The 16,044-nt window shown below is 44.7% G+C and overlaps 1 protein-coding gene across 4 annotated transcripts in view; it reads right to left on the reverse strand.

Annotated features, from left to right (window-relative positions):
• Window positions 1-12,370, reverse strand: part of NADK2 (NAD kinase 2, mitochondrial) — a 35,934-nt gene extending 23,564 nt beyond the window's left edge. For all 4 annotated transcript variants that reach the window (XM_080372153.1, XM_080372151.1, XM_080372152.1 and 1 more), the window contains exon 1: window positions 11,037-12,370. In XM_080372153.1, coding sequence (XP_080228279.1) covers window positions 11,037-11,417 — 381 coding nt within the window. In that variant the 5' untranslated portion in view covers window positions 11,418-12,370. The remainder of the gene's footprint in view (window positions 1-11,036) is intronic.
• Window positions 12,371-16,044: the final 3,674 nt, after the last annotated feature.

Below are 16,044 nucleotides of genomic sequence, written 5' to 3' on the forward strand. Positions count from 1 at the left end.
TCACAGGCTAGAACAAAAAAACCCGCTATTCCTACAGAGCTCAGGATATTCAGACTGGAGCACACCTGGCATTTCTTGGTGCTGAAGTTGTAAAAACCTACACGAGGGGCTACACACAGGTCTGGAGCCCTGTGCTGTGGGTTAAGTAACTTCTTCCAGCAGTCATCTGGAAAGATCAGTAAGAGCAAAGGAAACTGAAAAGTACTGATAAATAGAAGTTACTGGCTATGGGTCTATAAACACACAGAAAACACAGTATTTGCCAAGTCCCACTTTCTGAGGCTCCTGGAACAAGTGGGGGGAAAAAAGGGGAAAAACGCACAGGAAATGTCTTTGCAGAGCACAGGGGCAGTCAGCGACGGATGCCATTAGCAGAAGTACCCAAAAGCAGAAGTGTTAATGGAGAGTGGGAAGAAACAGGTGCAACTGTAGGCCTGTTAATCTGACCTCAGCAGCATGCATGACTGTAAAATAAAATGCATGAGAGCTATTCTAGCTAAAAGTGCATTAGAATATGAAAACAGGGACAAACTGGCCAAAATACATGCAGGCACAGCTTCAGTAGTCTTCTTAAAGCTCACAGCAGAGATGCCATGCAAAGCTGGCTTCCAGATGAGCTTGAACTGGAAAACACACTCAGGTAAGCAGAACATGTTCTATGATCGAGTTACTTTTCCTTAGAAGCCTGAAGGACAAAAGGTCTACATCAAATACCAAAAAAAAAACCTTTCTCATATCTTCTGGCCTGATCCCTTTTTAATAAAAGGATAATTTTTCACAGAGCCTCTTTAATAGTTGTTTAAGCAAGAGACATTTGTATGACTGCTGTCCTTCTGGAGTCTTGGCTCTCACCGCTAGCAAGTCTCACTCCACTTGGTGTGAACTGTGGGTCCGCTGTCCTTGAGTAACGCTGGTCCTCCAGGAACAATGCTGCGCAACAAAGACAAGGCTTGTAGCCACAAATACAGAAGCAACATGAAGCCAAGCAACACCCAAATACCCAAGTCTATATATGTGGGTTATGACCCTTGATTTAGAAAATAGGGAAAACAACAGCCAAAGTCAAGTCTTACTGGCACTGCTGACCTAAGCATTAGGATAAAATAGTATATGCTCTCAGAACAGTAACGTGAATGTTGTCCAGAGTGAAATGATTAATCAAGCACCTTGTACATCTCATCCTAGTACACAAAGATTAACAGGAACTTTTCAGACACATTCTAGCTATATATATGAATATGTATATAATATATATTCACATTCTTTTGACTGGGCTTACCCTGAATTTACAGCAGTTTCACATCGCCTTAAAGTGCCACCACACCAGGGTTGAGTAAACACCTGGTGTACCAATCAGTTGTTTTATAACTGTTTAACACGTTCAGGAGTTAAAATAAATGACTGACTAGAAACAAAAAGCAAACAAAACAAAAAAGGCGTAGATCTAGAAATGATTGCTGCCTCAGCTTCCCACAATGAACTTGCCTACACATGCACCCCTAGCAGGAAAACAAGAACAGATCGCTGCTTTCCAGTCTACTAATTTCTACATAAAGAACCACCAAACAAATGGATTTAGAGAGCAACAGCTATACACAGAAGTTTGAATTTTAACCTGAAGAGGAAAATACTACAACCACTGTAGGTATAATAATCTAACCATTTCTAAGCAGAGTATAGCACTATTAAAAGTCCTCTATTTTCAGCAACAGTCTCTCTAGATTGACCACGTCTCTCAAACACAAAGTTAGTGCTCTCTGTTCTGCTCTCAGTTTTAAAAGAAATAAGCATTTCCAAAAGTGTTAAGCTTTGAACTACAAACAACTCTGAATATAGCACGTGCTTCAATTAACACAATCCTCTTAGCCTCCCTGTCAAATAAGGCACACCGACTCCAAATTTGCTCAAATACCAAAGTCAAAGACTGGCAATCTATAGTTACGCAGAAGTAACTTTGCTGTGTTCTGTTGTTAACTACTAGTTAAGCTAAATATTCATCTGTCAAGCTAGAAACAAATCCAGTTTTTCTCACAGGACAGGGAGACACTGCACTTTGTGATTTCTTAGGAGCTCAAATCACATGTTAAGCTTTCCTATTTCCTAACGTAAAAATAATCCATATGAAAATATGTGAAATTAAAGCATGATTCAAGTTCCAAATCTCTGTAGTTAGCCACAGCAGAACCTGCCCAGTAGAAATCTGCACCTTGGAGACATATTTCAAGTGCTCCACAGAAAAGGGTCTGCTCGAAGGACAGCCAGAGCAACCCTGAACCACAGCCCTGAACCTGCACTGGGTTTTTCAGCAGCAGCTGGAACTGATGGGGGAGTTGTATTTGATAGTTATATACAACAGATGTCCGGGTTTGGGTATGACAGCAACTTCTGTAGTAACTGTAGGACACCATGCCCACCCTCAACTTCTTCTAACTAGAGAAGAAATATCAAGGCATCACCTATGAGCTTCAGTTGCTGTATTTATACTAATGACAGCAAGTTTGTTGATGACACTATGCTGAGTGGTGTAGCAAATATTCTAGAGGGAAGGATGCTACCCAGAGGGACCTGGACAAGCTCAAGAAATGGGCCCATGTGAACATCCTGAGGTTCAACAAAGCCACGTGCAAGGTCCTGCATATGGGCTGGGGGATGAAGGGATTGAGAGCAGCCCTGTGGAAGGATGATTTGTGGGTACTGGTGAGTGAAAAGCTGGACATGAGCCAGCAGTGTGCACTCAAAGAGACTTAGAGCAGCCCAGCAAAGAAGGACTTGGGTGTTCTGGTGGATGAAAAGCTGTCCAGGAGCTGGCAACGTGTGCACACAGCCCAGAAAGCCGACCGTACCCTGGGCTGCACCAAAAGCAGCGTGGCCAGCAGGGCGAGGGAGGTGACTGTGCCCCTCTGCTCCGCTCTGGTGGGACCCCACAGGGGTACTGCATCCAGCTCTGCAGCCCTCAGCGCAGGGAAGACTCGGACCTGTTGGAGTGGGTCCACAGGAGGGACACAAAGATGATCAGAGGGCTGGAGCACCTCTCCCGTGAGGATAGGCTGAGAGTTGGGGTCGTTCAGCCTGAAGAAGGCTCTGGGGAGACCTTACTGCAGCCTTTCAGTTCTTAAAGGGGGCTTATGAGAAACACTGGGGAGGGACTCTTACCAGGAAGCACAGTGATGGGACAAAGGGTAATGGCTTTAAACTGGAAGAGGGTAGATTTAGATTAGATATTAGGAAGAAATGCTTTACTGTGAGGGTGGTAAGACACTGGAACAGGTTGCCCAGAGAAGCTGTGGATGCCCCATCCCTGGAGGTGCTCAAGACCAGGCTGGATGGGGCTTTGAGCAACCTGGTCTGGTGGAAGGTGTCTCTGCCCACAGCAGTGGGGTTGGAACTAGAGATGGTCTTTAGGATCCTTTCCAACCCATACTGTTCTGTGATTCTGTGGCTCTGTGTTCATTATAGGTGCTGGACTTAAGAATTTTGAGAAGTTTAAAAGGTGAAGTATGTTCTCCTCCTACTTGCTTTTGCACTAGAAACACTAAATGCATCAAGTCTGAACTTAACGTGGTTTTGCCAGAGGAAAAAAAAATACATGACAGGGTCAGCTCAGCTGGAAAAAGCAAAAGTCAGATTTAAGTCTTTATTGAAAAGTTTCAGGCTACTTGAACTGATACTTTGATATATCTTTGGCTCAATCTTGTGCTAACAACAGGACAGGTTTCACCAGAATCATGCCTGTGGTACCAGCAGATTAACCCATTCTGGGACACCCAGCTCTTTCAGGAACCTGCAGTCCAGCACACTCAGTCTAGCAGGAATGCTCTCAAGGCTTCTCTGAAGTGAATCTGAGAACCAGTCTCACCGAGCAGCTACAGGTCCTGGGTGAACTAAAAATGCATTGGTTTCAGGTAACAGTTGAAAAATGCAATCCACAAACTCAATACATTGTTTACAGGATAGCTTTAATAACGAGCATTTGCCTTAGAAGTAGCAGAGAAACCACACAGCTTCCCAAAACAAAGTCCTACAAAGAATAAGCATTACCTAGGCTCAGATTTAAGTTCTCTATAAAGCTTTAAATATGAATCAAGTCTTAAATTACAAACTACTGCTGAGTTGCAAGCTGCAGGCATTATTCCCAGTTCTTCCCCGCTTCCCAGTCTGAGTTATTAGTTAGTATACAGGCCATTAACTGCTCATAAAAAAAAAAAAAATGTGGTATGTTAAGCAACACAGTAGGTCAGTACCTACCATAAAAGAAAGGTAGCAGGCTAGTGCTACCCGACCAGCACTCCTGCCTGTCTGCTGTTGACTGATGTACTAACCACCTGTCAAATGCTCAGAACTGTTCCTGGTCATGTGCTCAGTTTCTACCAGTTCACTATGTTACCCCTTGTTCTGCAGAAGTCCAGTGGGCTTTAGCTAGGAATTTTTTTTTTTTCCTTATACTTTACTCACTGTTTTCTTCAGCAGCTTAGTCCCCTTACTTTCATTACATACAGCAGTCTTTCAAATGCTGCCTTTATATCTGCTATACAGTAACAATTATGAGGTGTTTTGCCCATTGTAGCATTTTGTATTCCACCACTTCTGTAGCAGCTGACTTCAAATAATTTCTTCACTTGGTTAGTGAAACTGGCAACATTACGTTCCTGAAACTTCACAGAAATGCTGCTCTGGAGGAAGAGTTTGATCCATACGTGAACAAAAGTAAAAATGCTATAAACTCTTTTCTAATTCTTCATCTACCACATCAAAATATTATTCTAATTTTAACCACAACTGAAGAATATACATAATGGTTTATAATTCAAAGGCTAATGCCGCGCAAATTGTTATGTTAACCATCAACAGCAAGTGACTACTTTCTGCACTAACAGGTTTCTAGAAATCCCGTGCAATTCAGGCATTTCAATCATTTGGTTCTCATTAATTCAGCAGAACACCAACACAATGTCATGTCACAACTAGCTAAGTACTTAAGAACAATAATATCCAGTTCCAAAAAGTAGCCTTTTTCAGCTGTATAAAGCATCAGGTGCTTGGTGAGGTACTCCATGAAGTTTAGTTTAGGTACACTAAAATGCCCTACTTGTGTATCTCTTTGCTATATATGACTCAGTATACTTGGAATATTGTGCTGGAAAAAATAAATGCTATGGAAAAAGGAGTTGGTACATTCCATTTATTTGTTTCCATTTTCCACACTCCTCTTATGACAGAACAGCAACATAAAGCAGATGCCAACTGACACTACTTAACATCGATGCAAGCATATAAAATTTGAAAGGTAAACAAATGCCCGCTGTGATTGTGTAACTTGAAGAACATTTACACCCATCTCAATTTCCAACGGACTGGCTTGAAAATTTTATTTCTGAGAAAAAGTGTCTTTATCTTTATGTAATGTTGGTGTACTCTAACCCCTGTCTTGAATTCTGTATGTTTCATGTTCAGTAGACTGAGATGACTTTTCCCTCCCTATCTCTTTTCAGGGTGAGGTAGAGCCAAGTACAGCCCCATCAGTTTTTAAACACGTGCTCCCTAAAACATCTACTGAATTAATTTACATTACAAAATAAGCAGAGACGGGTAGTACACAGTACCACTTCATTCGTTAAGATTCTATTTAAAGTTACTACCTTCAAATATACCACTGTACATTTGGATCCACAAGAGAACATAAGAATAAATACCCCAATACATACTGCCTTTTGGAATAGCTCAGCCTTTCCTCCACCCACCAAGAAAAAAATTAAAACACAATTTTTTATATTTTTTTTGGGGGGGGGGAAGTGCTGAATTATGTAACTTCATTTTAAACTTAGGATTCAGTTGAGCTCTGAAGTTTGCGTATCACTTTTTCCTTCTGCTACCTTCCTTGCACCTGTAAAAATCCTAGTGTTTTGGAAATAGTTGAGTAATATTTTCTAAGCAGAGTTCTAGTGGATCACAGGCATCTGGCTTGAAGTACAGTTCTCCAAAACAGAAATCTAAGAATGAAATACCTAGCTAGTTTCTAAAAGACTACCTTGGGGTGGCTGTGTAACATTCACAAGCTTGAAACACTAGCAGTTAGGAGAGATAATTCAAAAGTGATAATGAAAATGTGTATTTCATCATCTAATGTAGAAGAAGGTAAAGAAAAAAAAAAGTCACCTATCAAGTTACAGGTACAATAGTAGATTTCCCCCCAAGACAGATTTTTCTAAGAAACATGAAAACCTTAATGTGCTGATTAATAAGAGCTGGTACTGTAAGCACCCAAATCAGGAACTGGGGGGCGTGGGGGGAGTAGTGTTCTTTCCACAGTTCTGTGGGTTTTGTTTTGGTGCACAACATACAAACTCCTGCTGAAGCTCTCCCACCTGCTACGAAACGCTCCCTCCTGACCAGCCCTGCCCAGTATGTTATTGGAACCCTATGCTGAAGATGGAGTTTGCATTGTGCCTCTTTCATGCGAGGCAATATCCTGCTGACAGGTTATGTCTACCCTACCCAGACACCAGTTTTCAAGAAAGCCATACCAGCTTCAGATTTCTGAGATGACCACACATGACAATTTGTTGCAGTGGTCCAAAAAAAGCCCAAACTTGTTCCAAACCTCCAACTCCTTGCTAAAAGTAAAGACATATAAACCAGCCACAACACTGTTACCAGCTGTGGTTCACACAGAATCATTTTCCTCCAGTTAAGGCTAAAACAAAGGTAGCTTTTCACTGACAAGGTATTTTCAAATGTAATTAAAACTGCATATGAAGTGTGTTTGGACAGCAAAATTGGTCATCTTCCCTAAACACCCAACAGCTGAGAGAAGTTGGCAGCTGCATCTCAACTGCACTATCAAACAACAACAAAAAATACCCCAGGGCTCAGGAAATTATCTTTCTTGACTACTGGGATATTAAGTTCTCTCATATAACGTCCTCTTTATACTAGGACAACAGCAATGCTTGCTCTGGATGGGTTTGCTGGGTGAAATAAATAGTGAGGACATACTGTAGCCTTCAGCATTAGTTGACTGGATTATTCATTTTGTAAGCAGCCACATTTAGATGCCAGTCTCAATAACCAGGTCAGAAAAAATGCAAATTGCTGTCATTTCTGATAAGCAAACTGTTTGTAGGAGCTTACTAGGTTTTTATTTAACTTAAAGCTGGTAACTGCAAGTGTTAGAAATCAAGTAGTCTCTTTAACTGTCATGAAGGCAAACAAACTTATTCCTCATGTAATCTAATGCACAGAATTTACTGATCCAACACTTAAAAAAAAAAACAGTGCTGGGGTATTTTTCTTTCCTGGTATCAGAAGAGAAATCTCTCATTTTTATAAGCCTCTAATCTCCCTTCTGAACTAAAGACTCTGGGAAAAAAAAGCCTCATACAACATTGTTCAGAGTGCTTTAGGCTTTTCAGAATTAGAATACTGATAATGATAGTCAAATGTGTTTAAGTACATTTATAAACAGATTTAAAAGACTCACCTGTAAGTGTGTAAGAGTATCTGCCACAAGATATGTAAATAAAAACAACCACCTGGAGCAAACACATAAAGCGTGTAGAGATGCAATGAAAGATTTAATCCTTCACAGATCTCCTAAAAACTCTTGAGTGTTTGCCCTGGCTCTCCGTCTCTTCCCCATCTGTTCTGCTCTTCTGCTGTCTGGACTGCTTCTTCACCTCTCCTGTCTGTTTGCACAGAGAAAGAATTCAGGAATCATGACCCTGCACCTTTGACTTTGCAACATTTAATAGTGTTTGTACAGTACAACTCCCTAGGTGTGTTCAAAAAGAAAGGCCACGGCAGTATTTAGACCACAGGTGCTATTAGAAGTGCCAGCCAGCCAGCTTCGATATTCTGCTTCTTGGAATATAACGTGATTTACACAGTATATCATATATATGATACATGCTCTAATCTGTATCCATTTTTCTATCTACTGGTGTATACCAGTGATTCTTCTTCAGCTTTCCCAAATATGGAACAAACCACATTATTAGGATGTGCGCCCAAAGGCGCACACACAGGTAGTGTCACTTCTGCATTAAGTGACTTACCACATTTTCTGTCTTAATACAAAAACACATTAATTGCAACAGCTAGGATCAGGTCTGCTCTTCTGTCACTGTGATCAGGCACAAGCCCACGATCTGCTCACGCCTACAATGATCATTATTTGTGCTATACCAAAATCTGAAGCTTCCAAGTAGAGACACCAGTTACCTTCTGGGAACTTGCAAGCATCTCCTCTGTCCACAACCAGTAAGCAAACAAACCCAGGTACAGCTCCTCAAATCTAAACCTCCAACACTGCCTTCAAATTGAATTTCTCTATTAGATAGCCAACGTCTGGACATGAGTATCTGTGACAGCAACAGCACCCTGCTCTTCTTCTGCTACACCACAAGCCACCTCCAGGGTCACCTGAGCTTGAGCCCCTGCTATGTAACACAATCCCCACCACCACCCCCAAGTGAGCCAAACCTTTCCTATATGCTTTCGTTTTCACTCTTTGCTGCTACCCCAACGGCAGGCTTTCACGGGAGCCTCAAGTGCCACCCTGCCCTCTGTGCGATCCTTGAGCATAACCAAGCTCCTGGTCAGATTCATGACTGCTTCAATTCACAACCTTCAGGATAAACTGAGCATCACCCTGGGTAGCAGCGACTTGCCACACACCCAAGGGCAGTCTGGCCTCATCTCTGAGACCTGCTGCCTTGGGACCAGCTTCAGAAGTCTCCACAGGAAAAGCAGAGAGACGGGGAACACAGTGCAACTGATCTCGGGAAGCAAAAAGCACCGTGCTCCCAAGCTGCCCTCAAAGGTTTCGGCACACTGGGGGAAGGACACTTAGCAGCAATCGCTCTGCTAAGAAGGTCCTCAACAGAGATGGTAGGGAGTCTTTTGAAGCTTCACCTAATGTATTTACTGAGGCTGCCATGAACTCAAAAATATTATTAATAATTCTTTTTTTGGGGGGAAGGTGTGGAATTTGAAACCACACAGCAGAATGTAAATACAGAAATTTTTACAGGTCAGCTAAAAAAATGTGAGAAAAAAGACAGTAAGGGGAATTCTTTCCCTCTCAACTCCCATTTCAAAGATTTAATTCTTTAAGAGCTTTTCAGTGTGTTCTTGCACAAATCTTTGTATTCCCACGCATACAAGCAAGAGTCTAACTGAATATTGCTACACATAGTTAAGGAAGTTAGGTTTTGTCTTACCTGGCAACACTGAGGTTTACGGCTGCAATTCTTCACATGGAGGTATTTTTCAAGGTAAAGCTAGATTGAAAAAAGTGCCAGTCCTAATAAAAATTCTGGAATTCTCCCAAATATGGAGAATTACCTTATACCTGTAAGTTTCTCCAAAAGGACAAACTCTAAGGTGTTTCTGCAACTACTTCAGACTGACACAGGTACCGAACACGCAAAACATGCATTCTTGTGATAAGTAAAATTGCAGCTATCACTGCATTTAGTCAAAAGAGTACTTTTAGCAATATGCAACGCTAACGACACTGCTCACTGACTGTCCCGCTCCTGCATGTACACAAGTGGTTAGAGAAAGGTGACCAAACAGGCCATTTTGGTGTTCTTGGTTTTAGCTGCACACTGAGGACAACCTGATTCTCTATGCTTAACAGCAAGAAATGCTTCCCCGCTCTTGAGGAAGCTTCTCTAAGCTTAAACAAAGAAAAGCAGTCTTACAGATGAGCTGTGAGAGACACTGCTTTTCCACAGTGACCATATGAAAGGACGTACACCTCAGCAACAGCAACCTACATGTAGGTGAGAATAAGAACACTGGCTGATGTCTCCATATTAAACTCAGTGCCATAAGGAACTTGACTAGAGAACTTTACAAAGTACGTAAAATGTTTGGATAAGAATTCCCTAGGAGGCGGATGACCAACTGAAGTATTCAGAAAAATGTAAGAACTATCTTGCTTTAGATACTACACTTTTTATCCTGGTGCTTTACAAAGCAACACTATGCAGCCATAGCCTTTGTTTATGATACAGAAGTTAAGCACATTTGCAAGTTTAATCCAAACACTGCAAATGAATAGAGGTCTAAAATACTTCCAGATGGACCCAAATTAACGGTCTTACTCGAAAAAAAGACAATAATACAAATTCATACAATCTGGTCTGCACAGACTGCTGGCAACCAACATAACTTCAGCAGGTACCATCCTTTAGCCCACCTGTGGCCGATAAGCACTGGAAGGAGAGAGTCATGGGGCATATGGAGGACAGGATGGGGCCAGTGAGCTCAGTGGAGACGAAGACATGAGACACTGGGTGCATATATCAATTCCTACGGACACCTGCCTTCCTCAGCACACCTTCATTAATGGAACAGCCAGCTGGTTTTGTACCGAATTATTTCCTAAACACCAAAATAAAAAAAAAAAAAAGGCTTTTCAAGCCCATAGCAACACAGGTGAATGTGAATGAGAGGTCTGGCTGGTGGAGGAGTTAGGAAAACGCCTGAAGTGAGGAAGCCAGGCAAGGATACGAAGGAAAGGAGAAGGCAAGGGGTCCTCCTCTCCAAGTCTCAGAGGAGATTTTCACAACACAGTGCTTTCCACAGCAAGCACTTCTCTATACTGCCAGAAAACAGCCTCCGGCTTGCTGAAGACTGCTGGCATCACTGCGAGGATCAAGCCCAAACGCGATTACTGCACAAATCCCTCGGTAATTTGCAATAGATGAGCGACGCGCGGTTAAGCGGCGCGGCTCGCAGCCCCTCGCCAGGCCACGCGCCTGCCGCCCCCAGCGCCGGGCTGCCGGGCCCGGGAGGCGGCGGCACCTGCACAGCGGGGACCGCGACCGCGCCCCCGCCCCACGGCGCCGGGCCGCGCACCAGGGCGAGGGGAAGCCCCGGGGCACTCCGCACGCCCCGGCCCCGCGGGCCCTCCGCGGCCCGAGCACCGGCCCGGGTGAAGCCTCCCCGCGCCCCCACAGCCCGGCCCCGCCGCCACCCCAGCGGCAGCGCCCAGGGAGGCCGCGGCCGCCGCCCCTCCCGCCGCTCACCAGCTGCTTGAGGTCCTCCTCGGAGAGCCCGGCGTAGCGGTACCGCTGCTGCTCGAACTCGTACCGCGTCGTCTTCACCACCACCGCCACCCGCGCCGGCCGGAACCCCCCGCCGGCCGCTCCCAGCCCGCCGCAGCCCCGCCGCTGCGGCGCGCACGGCCCGGGCCCCGCCGCCGCCCCCCGCCCCGCCGCCAGACAGCGAGCGGCGAGGCTCAGCCCGCGCAGGGCGAGGAGGCGCCGGCGGGCGCCGCCGAGCAGCGGCAGCTCCGACAGGGCGGAGGAAGCGCCCACCGCCCGCTGGCATAGCGGCGGAGAGCGGCGGGCGGCAGCCCGGCTGGCCAGGCAGAAGTAGCCGCAGAGAAAGCCCCGCGCGGAGGCCATCGCCCGGGCTCGCTCCCCGCCCGGGACGGGGGCGGGCGGGAGGGCGCAGCGATGCCCGGCGCGGCCGCCCCCACTCTAAGGCTGCCTCCGCTCCCGGGCAGCGATCGACACACATGTCACGGCCGCGCGGCGGCGCCCCGCCCCTCCCCGCACGCAGGCGCCGCCTCCACCAATAGGGAAGAGCGCCGGTGGGCACCCACCCGCCGCGGGGGCGGGGCTGGGGCGGTGGGGAGCGCTCCAGCGCGAGGTGCGCATGCGCACTGCTCGACCAACCGCGCCGGCCCGCGGAAGGGGAGGCGGGAACGGCGTGTGGCGCGCGCTCCCGCGCCCCCTCCAGCTCCCGGGGAGCGCGAAGTGCGCACGCGCCTGGCGCGCCTGGAGCCGCGCGGGGCCGGCGGGCGGGACGGGGCCGTAGGCACGTAGGCGGGGGAGGGGAGGGGTCGCGCTGAGGGGCCGGGCCGTCGCCGCCGCCGGGCTGCCGCGGCTCCACCGCCCCCCGGGGGCGCCCGCGATGTTCCCTGGCCGCCTTGCGCTCGGCCTGCTTTTGTGCTAAGGGCTGTAAAATCAAGCCGGTTGCGTCCTCTGCGTTAGGCGGTGGGGAGACGAGCCGGCCCTCTGCAGGCCGCGGCAGCCTGGCGGGCGGGGAGGTGCTTCGCAGCGGGCCTGGCGTGCTCCCTCGGTAAACTCCCCTGAGGAAAAGGACGCTGAAGGTGTCGGAAAAGCAAACAGGTTCTGTGTTTTAAAGGACTAGGTACCGTATCTCATCAGGATCTGAGAGAAACACGCTTGGGAAGCCCATCTCTTATTCATGACTATTCTGGTCTTCATTCCTGCATTTATCGCGGTCTCTGAGGAGCCGCAGGAAGAGGCAGCAGGGTGAGAGCAGCAGGTGTGGGGAAACACCTGTGCAGCCGCGCTGCGAGGGCATGTGAGCCAGCGCTTTGCAAGTCCAGGTAAAAAAAAAAAGTAAATAGATCCTGAGTTACTTTTTCATATCATGAGCAAGCTATCCAGAAATACTGTGCGGTTTTTAAATCATTATTAATAGCTGCCTTTGCAGGCATTGACTTTCACAGACTACTTCTGCACTGAAAGCCTCATTCATGCACGTTTTTTTCATTACTCACCCTGTGCCTGTTCCTCCCCTGCGGGAAGTTACAGCCTCTCGCTGGGGGAACTGAAGCCTCAGCTGTTTACCTGTCAGTGCAGCACCCTGCTAGAGTGCTTTGCTAAGAGTCTTAGGAAATGAGACTAGCTAAGCCATTCAGCCCTTCCCTGCTCTTGTATAACAATACAAAAGCTCCATCCAGTCTTCACTGACGGGTAGGAGGATTTTCTATCTACTGATTAGCTTAGCCTTGAAGAAAACTACCACAAACCAGATTACCAGGAGAGTAATTAAACATTACTAATTCCCTTGCTAACCAGAAAATACCTCATTCTGTATAACCATTAACTTTTGGATTGTACAAAGCAGTAGGTACAAGATCCCAGAGACCCAAGAGGAGGTAAGAGGTTGTGAAAATTTACAGCTCTGTTCTGAGTGGTATCTGTTTTGTAACTTGCTTGATCATTGAGCTGCTGCTGTAGGATCCTGTGCTTCATGTATTACCTAGTTACATTGAACTGGTTTCATCTTTGAAAAACAAATCTGCTTCAACCACTAAGGCAAGCTTGAATGTGGAACAATATATGGAACAAAATACTCTGAGGCCATGCAATTATCACGCTATGGCCTTTTGAATTGAGACCCACAGCAAGCATTATAAGCATTAAATATGAAATACATATTTTAAAATGTAAATTCAAAACAGTAGATGGTATCTTAATGTTTTGGAAGCAGAGCGGAGGGATGGAGCATGAAAGCAATTTGTTCAGGCTTCCCAGCAAGAAGTCTCTGACAGCCTAGCTGAAGAGTACAGAGCTCATCTGACACCCCATTATCTATGTGGGAAAAGGTTTAAACTTCCCATAAGACAATGAAACAGAGTTCGTGGAATGTTACTTACAGTTTGCATCTTACTTTGTAAATGGCCTACTTATAAAATGCTCAATAGGCACTACTTAACCTCTCCCTTATTACACCTTTTCTATCTGTCAAATGATGCTTTATTTATTTTGACATACATTCACAGCTTGTGACATGTCTTCATGCCCCATCTTCAGAGCAATATACCCAGTGCATTAAGGGACAGATCTGTTCATACAGAATTAAATTAATAAGCACAAGCATTTTAGCCTGGTATTCTTATAGGATAAAAGTATGGAGTAGGGGTGAATTCCTACTGTAATAACTTTCAAAAGTTATTGTGGCTGACCACAGCCAACTTTGTTTTGGGCACAAAGTACTTAAAAATTCCTCATGGAAACAGACACCTCAATACTGCCTGCAGTAAGGAAAATGTTTCAGAGTAATGCCCATTGTAGACACCAAGGAGTTAGTTATAATACATGAGGTAAATTTCAAGACACTAATCCATAGAAAACCAGGCACCCTTAGCTTTACATTCTCCAAGACAGTGGACTTTAAGCATCCTCTATGTAATAAACTTAAAATAATCTATTCTGTGTCACAAAACAATGTAACTGGAAAAAAATCTATGTAAATACTGTATTATCCCCAAGTTGTTAAAATAACTACAAAACTCGCCATGCAAGACTATGGGCAGTTTTGCATAATGTCTCCAAAAGAAGGCACATACTGCTTCTAGTGCAGTTATAATCTAGGAGAACTGTTCGTTTCTACTTTTTATTGCTGTAATGCCTTCTTGTGATCATTTAATTAATAACCAGTTATATAATTAACTAATCCAATCATTTGCATTTACATTCTCTAGACTTACTTTATATGCCCCTAAAAGTACTAGTGGTACCTGAAAATGATAGCACTATCTTTGTGTTGAAATGATAATGCCACCAGTGTTGCATTCACAGAGGAGGAGGTAAACAGACCATCACTATAACATTTCACAAAATTGAGCCCTTAGATTTTGAGCCCAGCTGACCACAGCTGTTAATGCTGATTATCTGGAGGAAAACCCCAGACTAATACTTGGAGAACATGTCACACTTGTGCAACACACCTTACAAGGCAGGTAGATGAACACATCAGTAGGTGTAGTTGGATTGAATTTCTCATCCCAGGTTCTATCCACGTGTGCTTGCATTTTGCTTGCAACATATGTACCCTTACCAGTGATTACACAGTTGGGCCATATACTTCATTTCATAAATTCCAAAATAGAGGAGGATGCTTCAGAAAAAGCAAAATAAATGCAGTTATTCTTGGGGGTGCAAATTATTGAAAAAAAATCACAAAAGACCAGTGAGAAGAGGCATGCTTTCTTGTCCACACTTTCATTAGAACATGTTACAATTAGCAGAACTTTATTTTTCTACTTTTCTTCCCACTCTTTGCTTGTGCAAAGCAAACTACACCATCCTTGAAGTGGACTAACTGATTTCACCATTTCAGAAGCAATGCGAGTATGTTCAAACAGCTGCAGACACAATGTTTTTTAAGATTAACTTCACTGTGAAAAAAAACTCATTAATCTGAACTCCACTTTTTAGACAGGCAACTGCTCTAGAACAAGCAATGTATGCTTTTTCTAGATTTTCTTGCCAGCATGCCCCAGTGTAGGTCCTCTAAAACTGACTTAAGGAAAAGAGGATGCTTTTCCTCTTCCTGTCCATGTCATACAGGCTGTCATAAATTCATTAGTACTGAAAGTAGTATCAAAGTGCTCAAGGTTTTCCCTGTACTCATTCTCTCAATAACAGACACTACCAAGCTCTTAGCTTCATACAGTTTGTCAAAACTAATTCAGAGGTCACTAAAGATCATGACATAAAAACCTGAGTGAGAAGATTTTGGAAGAGATACAAACACCTCCAGAACTTAAAATAAGCCACTTAGACTATCTCATCCAGGCAGATTTTGCTAGAAACTCATAATCTTAGTGGCAGATATCTGCATGTGTATCCTTATATTAGGAGCCGTTACTTTTCCCTCTTTCAGAAACAACTGCACTAATACATAAGAGATTCCAGCTCTGCACCCCTTATGTATATAAATTAATCACTGGGATTTTTTAGAAATAAGTAAGTAAACAACAATCTGAAAAAAACCCCAAAACATAGGACAGGTTGCTCTACAAACAGCAAACTAATGACATCTAGTTTCATATGGATTTGGGTCATGTCCCTACGACCCTTTTCAAGCCACAATAATCGCAGGTATCCATTATTGCACAAGTTTCTTTCTCCTACTTCCCAGCAAATGCTGCAGCTTGTTCAGAAGCAACAATGTACCACTCAGCCCCACAGGCCTCAAAGAAAATACCAGGCTTACCCTGAAACTTCTTCCTCAGAGGATACCTGCCTCTAAGTTCAGCCACTCAACAACCACCAGTTTTCATAAAGAACTTAAAAGTTGCCTTTGAGCTTTCTACCTCATGTCCAATTTATCTGAAACTGAACAGTGAGCTTGAAGTGGGTCTGACACATAGATGGACAGAGTACACCACTGTTTAAATCTTGTGTCCTTAGGAAAGCAGGCTTGAAGTTCTGCATTGTGGAAGGCACTGTCTGCAGGAAGCTCTAACTAGGGCACAAAACAAGACAA

This window comes from Falco punctatus (assembly GCF_963210335.1).
Source record: "Falco punctatus genome assembly, chromosome: Z".
Lineage (NCBI taxonomy): Eukaryota > Metazoa > Chordata > Aves > Falconiformes > Falconidae > Falco > Falco punctatus.